The sequence below is a fragment of the Lacerta agilis genome, chromosome 6 (genome assembly GCF_009819535.1).
Source record: "Lacerta agilis isolate rLacAgi1 chromosome 6, rLacAgi1.pri, whole genome shotgun sequence".
NCBI classification, from domain to species: domain Eukaryota; kingdom Metazoa; phylum Chordata; class Lepidosauria; order Squamata; family Lacertidae; genus Lacerta; species Lacerta agilis.
This window is the reverse complement of record NC_046317.1, coordinates 76,360,402-76,374,828: the sequence shown is the minus strand read 5'-3', so window position 1 is coordinate 76,374,828 and position 14,427 is coordinate 76,360,402. Positions and strand designations below refer to the sequence as shown.

Here is a 14,427-nt window from a genome sequence, read left to right as displayed (position 1 = left end):
TCATCAGAACTCATCATCAGCCTGGAGGGGGGAGATGTAGTATTAATTTGTATGCTGCTTACATGACAAAATGGTCACTAAGTGGTTTATAAGTATAAAATCAGTTATAAAATCCATGCCTAAACAAAATCCATTCCATCGAAACATTAAAACCCGCTCATAATTAAAATTTACAGTAAAAGAGTCCTATTAAAATGTTTGCCCAAATAGGTGTGTATTGAGGAGCCGGGTGAATGCCAATGATGATGGGCCTTTTTTTCTTATTACAACACAATACAGGTGCTACCAGTGAAAAACCCAGCCTCCATGTTACCACAAGCTGATACCATCAGTCCGTGGCAAAACTAACTGGATTCCATCTGAAGAAGTGTGCGTGCACACGAAAGCTCATACCAAGAACAAACTTAGTTGGTCTCTAAGGTGCTACTGGAAGGATTTTTTTTATTTTATATATTTTTTATTCCATTTGCTGAGCTTATATTAATCATAGAATGATAGAGTTGAAAGGGACCCCAGGGTCATCTAGTCTCAACCCTCTGCAATGCAGGAATCTCAACTAGATGATACATGACAGATGACCATCCAACCTCTGCTTAAAAACCTAGAAGGTTGGGAGTCTGGAAGTCTGTCAGCCCTTTCTTTTTAGCCATTCTGGGGCCACATTCCTTCCTTGCGTCGCCTCTGCTCTGCAATGCCGGCCTCTAGATGGAGCTCGCTCCTTCCCCTCTCCTCGCTCTCCCTTCTCCTCCAACTTCTAATCCGCTCGAGCCAAACTCCGCGCAACCAGAATCGCAGCAGGGCGAAGCTGGAGGCTCAGGCTGGACTTGTTGATCTCCGTTAACAAGAAGCGAAAGGGAGAAAGAAGGAAAGGCGAGAAGAAGGAGGCAAGGAGAGAGGCCCGCGCTCCCTGATTGTGAGCAGCGGGCGCTTCCTCCCCGCTGGGCCCGGGCCCCGCGCGCGGCGTCTGCGGAGCTGAAGGTGGGGCTTGGGCGAGAAGCGCAGCCGGATCGGCGCGAGGGCCTGCGAGACGCTTGTTGCAACGGGGGGCGACTTTCGAGACCCGCGGAGACGCCTTGGCCCGGCGTGGGGCTGGGGAGCTGCTGCCTTCGCTCTCCCCACCCAGCTGCTGAAGGGCTTATCCTGGGATTTCGTCCCCGGTGGGCTTTTCTTTTTTCCCTGCCCCCCACCCCACTTCTCGCCGCCGCCGAGGATGCCCGCGACGCTTGCCTGCCTGCTGAGCTAGCCCAGAGCAGGATGTAGCGAGCGAGCGAGCGAGCTGGCCGACCGATGCCCTCGCCGCCCCCCGGAACCCCACGGCGCCTCCTTTCTCCGGGATCGTGGCAAGAGAAGTGAGTGGAGGAACTGGGGGATGGGGAGGCGAGAGGGGGGGGAAGGGCGCAAACCCCAGACGGATTTGGGAGCTAGAGGATCGCATCTGCCCGGGGCAGCAGCTCCTGTGTGTGGATGCGCAGGCTGGGCTGGGGTGCTGCCCGAGGGTCCTGCTCCTCAAATCGAGGGTTGGGTCCCCGTCGGTGGGGGAGGAGGGATCTGATTCCCCACCTTCCATGAATCCCTTGTAGGATTGTAGTCAGGCGTGGGGAAAGAGAAGGAACCGTTCTTCCTCCTCTTCTTCTTCACCCGGATTTCTCCCATCTTGTATAAGCAACAGTGTTGCTAGCTCTTTCTACTGGCTGCTTATTATTCTCTTTTTTAAAGGCTGTTGTTATGACGACTCCTATTAGTTATCGCTGGGTAGAGGGGGAAATAAATGGAGGAGATGGAAATTCTTTAACACTCCCTCCCATAGAAACCCCACATTCTTTTTTTATTCTTTTTTTAAAGAGCTGGAAATAAATGTGATGATTGTTCCCACTCGGGTTATAAACTCGGGTTCTCTTTCTCCACACCATATCCATCAACGACGTACACAGTCCTTGGTGTAGTCTCTCTTTCTTGTAGACTTAAATGGAAGAACTGTGCCAGTCTTTCTCCCAGTACCTTATTTCAAATAATTGAGCTTAATGCCCCCAATTTCCTAAACTCACCAACAGATGTAGCCAACTTTAGCTCCACAGACTTTGCTTCCCCAAGTATCTTACTTAAATGAATTAAAATAGGTGTGCCGCTCCCCTATTCACTCCTTCCACTAGAGACCTTCATAAGGTGAGAGTTTATTTTTTTTTGTTCCCTCCCCCACCACAATACACCCCCCCACTGATGTAATCTGTTCTAGCATGGGGCCATTGCAAGCCCACTAACCCATTCACAGACCACCCTTTGTAAGTGGTGATTTACAAAAGATTAGTCTCTGACATAACTGCCTTTCCAGAGCTTACTAGAGAGAGGAGAGAGTATTAGCCATAGATATGGCTTGTTTCACCCATACCCAATGTGAACAGGACTATCAGACAGTGAATGTCATTCGACTTTGCTCCATGCTAGACTTTCTGCATGTAGAGCGGTGTGTGATCAGGTGTTGCTGTGTAAACTATTAGTGTTGGCCTGTGCCTCTGATGTCTTTGAGTTAAATTTATAATGGGACAGATTAGAAGCACATGTGAGGAGACTAGATTGGAAGCATTTCTGTTTCTCCAAATAGCTAAAAATAATAATGGGGGGGACACCCTCCATGATTCTCTTTTAAAGTTCATAGTTCAGCTCTTTGGCAGAAGAAAGAAAACTGAGAAATGCCCCTTAAAGAGCATGTAGAATAAAAAATGAAAACCAGTAGATAAAAATTGCATGCTACTTTTCCAGTCTTAAAACTCATTAACCTGGAAGGAAGTGCTATTGGTTGAACTAACTTCAAAGCATGGGGTTCCTAAATACAGTATCCCAGCCTTCGTGTATGTATGATTTGGGGAGGGAGTATAAAAAGGCACATGACAATTTGATGTGTAGAGTTTCTTGCAGAATTATAGTGACTTTTAATGCCCCCCCTTGTGTACAACATTGTATGTAGCATTTGTATGATGGGTTCATGCTTGGATCACGAAATATGCCTCTTGGTGGGTGTGTACCTAGTTTTCCCATTTATGTCTCTGGGGTTCACCCACTTCTCTAGGTAAAGGTGTTTGGATGTCTCAATTAGCCTTACCAGTTGAAACAGTGGGACTCAAATGAACACCAGTGGCTGTAGCTTGGGTAGGGGATGACTCTGTACATCAGACTTCCCACCTACTCCATTTCCAAAATCCAAAACCTGTTATGGTTGTACAAACTAGTCCTTTTCTTAGGGACATCAAAATTCTCATTGTGCCTAGAATCAAGCTGGGACATCTATTTGTGTGTTTGTGTGTGAGAGAGAGTGGGGAAGGAACGAAAGGGTGAGGGACAGACTGGGCTTATAGTGACAAACTGTTATGTACTGTACATTGCCTTTAAACCAAAACATGCAGGTGTCTTTTCTTAAGTAACCAAGTATTTCAGCTTTTGCTTGATTGTTCAATGTAACACATACGCAAATGCTTCAATGCATCAGGTTATTTTTTTTTGGGGGGGGGGGAGTCCACAAATCTAAGTAAAGGTTCAGAAGAAAAGGAGGGTGGGTAGATCCCACTACAAACCAGTGGGGGAGTTTGGTAATTTTACACTCCCGACTCAATGGACATATGGGGGTGGGAGACTCTTTAGGTGGCAACTTCAAAAACATGGTAAGCTGCCTGTGAGCCACATAGGGGCCCACATGCTCTCTCTCTCTCTCTCTCTCTCTCTCTCTTGCTGAGTGGGGACTTGTCCCAGCATCCTGCCCTGACAGCACCACTGCCCCAAACACAAACACTGCGATAGCTCAGTTGGTAGAGCATGATACCCTAAATCTCAGGATTACGGGTTCAAACCCCATGCTGGTTGGAAGATTCCTGCACTTCAGGATGTGGGACTAAATGGGCCTCACGATCCCTGCCAACTCTACAATTCTGTGATTCTGTGACATGGCACTGGTATTTTCCCAGAGGCTGGAAAACATGTGTTAGGAAATTTATTTCAGCACCTGGGGTGTGGACAGCGCACATGGTTCCCTTCCATTGCAATGAGTTCTTGCCATGTATAGATCAGGCAAAGGCTGCTCTTAAAGTCTTGCTGGGCCAGTGGCAAAAAAAAAAAAAAAAAAAAGCTAGCCTGGTCGCCTCCCTGCACCCTTCCCCCAGCTCACCACTCTTAAGACTCTCTGTTCAGTTTCAGCACCATTAAACTGAACAGCGACCTGCGCTCTGCAGCCAGCCTTCTGTCCCCGCTGCTCCTTCAAGCAGACTAACGGAGCTGTTTGTACAGCTGCCTGATTAATTGATCAAGCAGGCAGCCCACAAACAAAGGAAGAGGCTCTCATTTAATCCCCAGAAGTCGCCAGTAGCTCTGTGGATTTTTTTTCTCTTGCAGGCATGGAGGAGAAGGAGGGCAGTTGAAGAGGTCCTGCTGAGAAGTGTGAGTGCCCTGGAAGCTTTCATCAGCCTGTTCCAGCCTTCCTGAGACAAGCAATGCCTGCGGGGATGAATAAGCATGGATCTCGATCGACTACCTCTTTGCCTCCCGATCCCATGGAGATTGTCAGGAGCAAGGCCTGCTCCAGAAGGGTCAAGCTTAATGTAGGTGGCTTGGCCCATGAGGTTTTATGGAGAACACTGGACAGGTTGCCACGGACAAGGTTGGGTAAGCTCAGAGACTGCAACACCCATGAATCCCTTATGGATATATGTGATGACTACAACTTGGAAGAGAACGAATATTTCTTTGATAGGCACCCAGGGGCATTTACTTCTATCTTGAACTTTTACCGCACTGGCAAGCTGCACATGATGGAGGAAATGTGTGCCTTGTCCTTCAGCCAAGAACTGGACTATTGGGGGATTGACGAGATCTATCTGGAGTCCTGTTGCCAGGCAAGGTACCACCAGAAGAAGGAGCAGATGAACGAGGAGCTCAAGAGGGAAGCAGAAACAATGCGAGATAGGGAAGGAGAGGAATTTGATAACACCTGCTGCGCTGAGAAGAGGAAAAAGCTCTGGGACCTTCTGGAGAAGCCCAATTCTTCTGTAGCAGCCAAGGTAACGTCTAAGCTACACATACTTTATCTCTTGCAGAGACAGCATGTACCTATTGATCAGAGTAACGGCTGGGGAATACTGGGCTTTGAGTGTTTTATTGTAGTATCCTGGCTGTACTGCCCGCAGCATCAGAAGGGATTGCCACAATCCAGTGTGCCATTTTATTCTTTTCTTTTCTGTACTTTCATATTACGGAGTTATGATTCGGTGTTGTTTTTAAGAAAGAGGATTTGGGGACAGAGACACAGATTGACCTGTCATTCTGCACTTCCTGCATTTTTACTGACACAACAGTAGAGGACTTTCTGTCAGGGACCAAAGCACTTAATGGAAAGTTTAAAAGGGCCATAGACAGATTATGTAAACACTTCACGTAGCCAAAGCCAGATATGTAATATATTCATAAATCATGAATGGTTGCATTGGAGCTTTGCCAAATCTCCTGAAGAGTGTTTGGTGTTAGTATCTGAAAAAGGATGGATTTTGGTGTGATTGCAATATAGCATATTTCAATTCATTACCTAAAGGTTTGTTTTCCTTCCACTGGTATATACTGTGAAAATATTACCCATGTCAATTGAATTGTTGGTTTGGTAGCAGCTAAGTTCACTATATTGATATACCATTCACACTATGCAGACTATAGTTTCTTAAGTTCTATGTTTAAATTCAACAAGTGTGCTACTCCTCCTATTCCCCTCCCTACCCATGGACAGTGATGGCTTCCTAATGTTTGTTCCAGCTGCTCCATTTTCTGGTTGCAGTGTTCTAGCAGTTATGTTGATATCCCCCACTCCTGGACCACCACCATTTATTTTCATTTCTAGTCTCGGACACTTTTGGGAGATCTGAAAACTGTTTTTTCTTGTGAATCCAGAGGACTGACTTTGTTTAAAGAAGAAGAAGAAACACAGTATCTGCATGGGGTCTGGTGGGATTCCATAATTAGGTATAGAAAGTTAGAAGCTCCCACTCTGTTAGTCTCAATCTGCCACTTAGTTCTGAGACTGTTCTGATGACTGTTAAATGCCCCAATTTGGGGGGAGGGGGAGGATGGCTTTTGTGTGTTTCTGCAGGGGCTTGTGTGTGTGTGTGTGTGTGCAAACACCAAGCCACCTGATAGATGTGGATGATGTTCTGACTTGTCTTTCAGTCAAGAACTGAATGACAGGAAGTCATGAAAAGAGGGTAGAAGAGTCAGGGGAGAAGGTTCTTGGCCTAGTGATAAGAGTCCACATTTGCATGCAGAAGGTTCCAGGTTCATTCATTGGCATTTTCAGTTCAAAGGATCTCAGGCATCAATGTGATGAAATAATTCTGGTTGAAGACCCTGGAGATCTTCTGCCAGTCAGAATGGGTCAGCAATGGGGAATACAGACCCAACAGCAAAAGGTAACTTCAGGTGAAACTTGCTCTAACCTGGCTACCTAACAGATGGGTGAGGAGCTTGCAACGCTGCTGCCTTAGGCTTTGCTAATCAAAACATGATAAATACACACACCACATCACTTGTGAAGGGTGCATGGTTGTATCAATCCCTTTCCCTTTTAAAGCACTCCAAAGTAGTGACCTAACCCTTTCATACCCTTGTGTATTTAAAGAAAAGTATTGATTTAAATCTCCTATTGCTACCCATGCAGTATTTCATACTTGTACCATCTAGAAAATATAATGTGAAAAACGATACTTCAGGCTCAGCAATTTTTTGTTCGAGGGGTAGGTGGGTGAGATACACCTTGGAAAGATTAAGGCTCCAAAAGTCACCATCACCAGTTTATGACCTTGAAGCTGCCAGTGTGGTGTTGCTGTAAGAGTGTCAGACTAGGACCTGGGAGACCAGGGTTCAGGGTGACCTTGGGCCAGTTGCTGCCTTTCAGCACAGGGTTGTTGTAAGGATTGACTGAAGAGGGGGAGATCCATGTATATACCACCTTGAGCTCCTTGGAGAAAAAAAAGGTGGGTTACAAATGCAATAAACAAACAAACAAACAAACAAACAAACACCAGCATAACCACAAGGAAACTGGGTGCAAATGTGAAGGCTATCACATTAGCAATGTGTAGCATTAAATTCGAAAACCTCAGCTGGTCAGCTGTTAAGAAACCATGCGGGTCTCATAGTAAAGCAGTGGTTTTCAAGCTGAGTTCTGTGGAATCCTGAGGCTCCTGGGAAATTTACCAAGAGTTTCTCAGTGAGAAGATCAGTAAAGGTTAGAACATAGGAAACTGCCTCCTACTGTGTCAGACTGTTGGTCCATCTAGCTCAGTATTTGCCGGATTTCAGGCAAGGGCCTTCCACAGCCCTCCATGGAGATGCTGGACTCATGGACCTTCTGTAGGTTCCACCACTGAGCTACATCCGTTCCCCAAGCTTCCTGGAGTAGCAGCTGGCTGATGGTTATCAACCTTCCTTTGTATGGTGCAGCAAGAGAGGAATGTTGTCAACTGTGTGCTCAGCTGAGATGTGGCAGTGGTGACATCCCCAAAGCCTTGAGTGTCTTGGATGAAGGGAGCAAAACACCTCCCCAAATCTTCTGCGAGATGCAGAACTTAATTGCGTACACTACGGGGCACCTCAACAGGTAGTATTTTCTGAAGGCAGCATCTTTGAAAACCACGGCCATCAAACAAATAGGCATGGCAGCAGTTGCCATTTTTCTAGTCAGTGGGATGGTCTCAGAATACACTGTGATATGCAAATTGCACATTCTAGCAAGCAGACTTTACACTTCGTTTTCAAAAAACCTGGATTAGATGTTTCTGCATGAGCACAGCCTGGTGATCGTAAAAGAAACTGATAGTTCATTTAAAGTTCTGGGAAGGCGTTTCAAGGATTGAGGGACATCTGATGCAGTGTGTCAGGAAAAGGGATGTTGTGTGGCTTTCAAAAAAAACAAAAGAACCAATTGTCGCTTTTATTTCTCACAACAGACGGATCCAGGCTGCCTTTTTAAATATATATTTCAGATGTCACAGTGCGGGATGTGAATAATTTATCAGGGTGTTTTGGCATGCATGCAGAATCCCAAAACGTCGGCCTCCGGCTTAGGCCGGCTGTGGCACAGAATCAAAATCCATTAGAGGCTGTTGATGTTTCATGATTTATTGTATATGAGGATGATCATCCTTGCCAAAGAAGTGTCTTTTGTGATTTATAAGTCAAATCCATTCTAAGGTTTGCCTTCTGGAGAGAGAGGGAGAGAGAAATCCAGTGTAAATGCATTTAGCAATTGCAGGCTTATGTACTAATTTAGAGTGGATTGTGGGAGCACACTGCCACTTCCTTGCGAGCTTCCGCTGCTGAGATTCTTAGTGCAGGCTCGGATGCTGAGTTGCTCCTCTGTTCGCATAAGAGGGTTTGGATCCACCAAGTCTCCCTGCTTCTTCAAGCTGCCCCACAAACATACATTATATCCAAATCATTCCCAGGGAGAGGCTCTTGCTGTATCTAGTATTTTTGTGGCAATTGCCCTTATTGCCTTTTTTGGCAGCAAGATGAATGTATTTGGCTTTTCATACCTTTGAAATGCTAAGATTTTGCTTTGAGCTTTTATAATTTGTATCGTTTGTACTTGATTTTGTGTGTTGATTATTCGTGAGCCACCTTGGTGGTGGTGGTGTTGTTGTTTTTTAAGCCAAAAGGCAGCATGTAAACAAACAGTAACATTTAGGGTATCCCACACCATTGCAAAGATTCCCCCAACCCCCATAGCAGATTTTCAGGGGGTGCCGAGAACTGCAGAAGAAAGCAGGAGGCGGAAAGACCTTTTCCAGGATTATGAACTCAATGTTTCGTTCATAGAAGGAAAATTAAGCTTCAAGCTGGGATATCTGATGAACTGGATCTCAGCAAATCCCCATGTGTCGCACTGACCTAATCTGCACTAACGCATGGATTGTAATTTAGCTATCTATCTAGCTATCTATCAAATTTCACATTTCTCCAAATGTTGCAATGCAGTAGTGGTCAGCAAGGCAAGGGGGCAGTGCTCGATTGCCTCCCAATGTTGGCACTGATACAGCTTAATGGGAGTGAGAGGGGTGAGTGCAGTGCAAATTCCCCCGTGGAGTGAATCCAGTGCCGCCACTGATGTGTCTGCACAACACTGATCTTGTTGCTTCCTCTCCTTTCTCCCTCTGGGTAAGCTGCAGTGATGCTGGTGATGAAAAGCAAATCACTTTTTTGTAAACCACTTTGAGCATTTTTTAATGATCCAGTGGAGGATAAATTTTCTGACCAAGCAGTGGTTAAATTTTACTAGTTAACCAAATAGAAATTGCTACCCCCACCATCTGCTACTGTTGCAGTGCAATTCTTGGTGGTTTAAATGTATCAAAACCCATTTAATACCTTGGCTTTCAAACATAATCTGTTCCAGAAATCCGTTCCAAAACCAAAGCGTTCCAAAACCAAGGTGCACTTTCCCACAGAAAGTTATGCAAAATGGATTAATCTGTTCCAGACTTTTAAAAACAACCCTTAAAACAGCAATTTAACATGAATTTTAAGCAATAAACAATGTACTGCAGCCACACAATCAATCAGTAGATGAACTGGGTTCCACACAGTCACAAAAACAAAAGAAAAAAGCTGCAAAAACAAAAATGCAAAATAAATAGCAAAAACAGACAGACCTCAGTGTAACTCTCAAAATGGAAGTGTGGCACTCAAATCGGAATCGTAACACTCAAATCATCAGCTTAACACTCAAAATGGAAGTGTGCCACTCGAAACGTAAGTGTGGCACTCAAATTGGAAGCATAACACTCAAAAAAGAGCATGTTCGGCTTCCGAAAAATGTTCACAAACTGGAACACTGTGTTTGCAGTGTTTGGGTTCCAAGTTGTTTGTGTACCAAGGCGACTGAGAACCAAGGTACCACTGTATGTATATTTTGAGTGAAAATAAATTTAAATCCTTATTTAAATATGTACTGAAATGTGGAACTCATGTAGATATGTTTTAACAACAATAACAATCACAGATTAATGTGGAAGTGGCATGGGATGGGTTAATGAGTAAATACATCTGCCATTGACAGAGACCATGGAAAATGGGACTATGGCTTCAGTTTGGTGCTAGAAAACAAAACCAACCACATTTACATGATTTAACCAAGTAGGATTCACCTGTCCAAACCCAAATTTCTTTGCACCTTGTTATCCAAGACTCCGTTTTGCATTCATCAGAATTTCTCTAATATTTACTGGACAAGCAAAGGAAGGGATATTGAGCTGTTGATAGAATCACTTAAAACGGGCCACCTGGTGCCTCTCAACACACACTAATCATACTATCATTATCAAAATCAGAGCTAGACATCAAAGAAGAACAGCATAGGCAAAATCAAACATTTCGATGTCTCATTGGTTTCAGTGGGTGAATTAAGCACAAATGTAACTTTCTCCAACTGAAGTAAATTGAACTTAAAAGTGCTTAAACTTGTCTGGATTTTGGCATAAATTAATCCCAGCACTTTCCAGGATAGTTATGGTACTGCTAATCAGTGACCATGATAATATTCCAGGTTGATTAATCTGTAACACAAAGGATACATGGACATTTAAAAGCTCAACCTAAGTCAGCCTTATACTTAAGCAATTTCTTGGTAGCTATGGGCAACAAGGAATCACATGTAGGTGAGTGAACTGGTAGAGGAAAGACCGAGTATTTATTCCCTCTCTCCTTTCTGTGCATGACATAGAAAACAATTGGGTTGTCAGAGGAGGGAAGTCCTCTCCACAGGCCCCAGCACAGAAAGGCCACAAGCGTCTTCTTCTTGGTTTCTCATCTGCCAGTTGCCAGCAGGCTGGTAATTTGTTTGTTTATTTACTTATTTTGCAGCCTAGTAATTTTTTTGGGCTTATTTGCAAGGTTGCTGTAAACATGCAGAGAAAGAGGAAAGCTTTTGTTGTTCAGTCGTTCAGTCGTGTCCGACTCTTCGTGACCCCATGGACCAGAGTACGCCAGGCACGCCTATCCTTCACTGCCTCCCGCAGTTTGGCCAAACTCATGTTAGTAGCTTCGAGAACACTGTCCAACCATCTCATCCTCTGTCGTCCCCTTCTCCTTGTGCCCTCCATCTTTCCCAACATCAGGGTCTTTTCCAGGGAGTCTTCTCTTCTCATGAGGTGGCCAAAGTACTGGAGCCTCAACTTCAGGATCTGTCCTTCTAGAGGAAAGCTACTCTTGGTAATACTTTTATTGTACACGTGGGGAAGGGGAAATGGAATCTGGAGAAGTGTTGAGGGTCTTAGGCGAAATGAGCATCGTAGATCGGTGTGCATCATACAATGTGGCTTGTTTAGCCTTATATGTGCAAGGGTATGGTGCTCTTTCCCTAGACTGACTGACCTTCTCTAGAAGACTGTGAACAAACCAATGATCTATCATTGGATTGCATTACTTTTGTTTGTTTTACTTTAGAAATTCATTAGAGCAGCTGTGCTGGATTGTTCAGCCCTTTCCCAGTACTGTTCTCCTAAAGCTGCTATTATAATGCTCAGAGGCAGAGTAAGGAGTGTGCAGGTCCAATAGAATTATTGGGGGGAAAGGGAGACTTAAATTAGGGAAACGGCCTGGGCTGCTAATACTAAAGCACCCGCTTTCCTGGTGCTGCAACTTTCATCAAATTCAAAGAGCCCTGCTGCATCCATTGTATAATTTTTTTGAAAATGCAGTAGATCCCATCACACACATCTTGCGTCACTTGTGCTTTGTCCTTGTCATAAGGAGTGCAACTTCTGTAAAAGGCAAGGTATAGATCTTCGGCTCTGCTCTTCTGTTATGAGTGAAACAGCTGTGCCTGATTATAATAATTTGGGGACTGCAATCTGCACGCATTTCAAGTCAGCCCCCAACCCATTGTAAGCAGCCACTTCATTAATATCATCCTTTGTGTTGAGCAGGTGGCATTGTCTTGTGACCAAAAGATCAACACACTCCTTTTCCTTTATTTATTTCTGAGGAAGGGCCTTTCATTTTCTTTGCCAGCAGTTCATCACATTCTCCTGTGCAAACCAATCCAGTGGAAGTAATTCAGGAATTGCTGGAGAGGAATCTCTAGCCAGTGTTATTGAGGCAGTCAGATGAACTCATCGTAATTGCTTCTGCGTTCTTAAGAATTGATGCTTCTATGATCTGTTAAAGTTTAAGTCAGGGATGGGGAACCTGTGGCCCTTGCAGATGCTGTTGAGCTCCCAACTCCCATAACCCATAGCTAACATAGCCAGTTGTCAGGCATCATGGGAGTTGGAGTTTAATACCTGGAATGACACAGGTTCCCCATGGATCCAACATTAAATAAAAGCATAATTGATTGTAGTCGGCACTTAAAAGCTTCTTTTCCCACTCTTATTTTTCAAAAAAAGAGAATGCAGTTGATTTTTCACTGTAAAAGCCATTCTTAATGCCATGAGTCACTACCATGCAACTTCTAAAGCTCAGTACATGCCTGTAGTGCACATGTTAGCACACTACTTGTGACACATACATTCCCTGATCAGAAGCAGCTATCCAGACTTTAGCTTTGAGAGCAGCGTTGGGACATGTGAAGCATTTAAGACTGCCAGGTTGTAACCTGGAGATTTCATCTGTACAATTAGCTCTGATGCTGGAGTGGGTAATGAGGCATCTACAGCTTCTGCTCCCCGCCCTCTCCCTGACCTCCTGTATGGCACAACCGGAATCCAACTCACACCTTCTGTTTTTATGTACAAAATGTCTGGCGGAAGATGCCAAAAATACTGGTGAGATGCAGCTGTATGGACAACAACCCAACAGAAGTTCTAATATGGTAGAGCTGCCATATCAGAAATAGCTGGGATGGTAACCACTGGATCATCATACATTATCAACAAGTTTGTTTGTTTGTTTTGAGCAGTGCGAGAGGTTGGAGAACTCAGAACGTGGTTGGTTGCATTCAGTTGATTGCAGTGAGGTTTGTTTGTGTGTGAGAGGGTGTGAGGGGTTGTTGGGTTAAGTTAGCCATATCGATTTGTATGTTGTTGGGAACAGAGACATTGTATGTACTCTTGTTGTCTATGAAAATCCTGCAATAATATTTATATACCGTATTGGCCCAAATATAAGCCAACACCCACAAACAAGCCACACCTTTAAAATTCAAGAGGAAAAAAGAAAAAAGACAATACCTGAATATAAGCCGCTCCCTTAAAATTCCGCAGGCACTCACACCTGTAAATGGAGTCATCAGCAGTAGGGAGGGCGCGCCTCCGCGCAGCTCCGTAGAAAGATATGGGGCAAAAGGCAGGGGCAGAGCTGTGATTCCACTTCCAAAAGCTGGGAACCTCCCTCTTGAATTCCTGGCTGGACTTTTGGTCTCCTGCTCCGTCCATAAGGAAGACAGAGGGAGGAAGGGATCTGGGGTTGTGGGGTTGTGGGAATTCGCATCCAAAAGAACCTGTGGGGCCATGGAAGGAGGATTGAGAGGAGATCCCATCTCCCCACCCCCACCCCGTCATTAAAACTGAAGCCAATTTTTGTAAGTTTGCAAATTTAAGCCGCATTTTAACTTTTCACGGTTGGAATTTGGAAAGAAAGTGTGGCTTATGTTCAGGCCAGTACGGTATATATTATACATTATCAATAAGTCTCAGTGTGCAGTTGGGTTGGAGACTGACTGGCTCTCTACCCCATGGCAGAGTCAGAATGGAATCATCTACTATTACTGAAGAATACCCTCTTCACCCAGAACCATTAAAGAAACTGGCAAACTGTCTGGATTCTGAGGTTGCAGTCCAGCTTCCTGCACACGGTTAAAACTCCTCAGTCCTATGGCAAGAGCACCCTAATCCTAAAAATATGTGTGCTTTGCTTCACTCTGCATCCCGGCATTTCCATAGTTATGGGCTGAGCCCTGAGTGACAAAATCTGTGCGAAACCCAACCACGTTATCATAGCTACTGTTGTGAAGCTGACAGCCATGTGTTCCCCAAGTACATCAGGCCAACCCTCTCCACCCTAAAACCTGGGCAGCTTTGATTCATAATTGCAGGCTGCCACAATGGCCATTGTCACGCTCCTTGAAGCTGCGAACATGGAAATTGCAGGGATGGAGAAAATCAGAACAGTGGTGACTCACACCCCAAATATGAAGCTGCAGTGAGGAGATCTCCATCTCTTTCGGAGGGATCCAGAGATAGTGATGGGAGGCACTTGGCAATACATTTTGCTTGTGTTGAGTGCTTGGCCCTCTTCATTGGGAAAACAAGCAAATAAATCTCTAGCTCAACTGGACAACACATAGGCAATAATCTTAAGCAAGAGTGATGGCACTCTTAATGCATTGAGAATTGGTCCACTGTATTAAAAGCTAATTTGTTTTTATTACTAGGCTGTAACACCTATCAAGGTATTTAGTGG

At 44.6% G+C, this 14,427-nt stretch overlaps 1 protein-coding gene across 1 annotated transcript in view; it reads left to right on the top strand.

Moving 5' to 3' along the window:
- Positions 1-1,202: 1,202 nt before the first annotated feature.
- Positions 1,203-14,427, top strand: part of KCNB1 (potassium voltage-gated channel subfamily B member 1) — a 186,344-nt gene continuing 173,119 nt past the window's right edge. The window contains 2 exon segments of the mRNA XM_033153516.1: positions 1,203-1,349; positions 4,378-5,042. Of these exon segments, the coding sequence (XP_033009407.1) occupies positions 4,476-5,042 (567 nt within the window). The 5' untranslated portion in view covers positions 1,203-1,349; positions 4,378-4,475.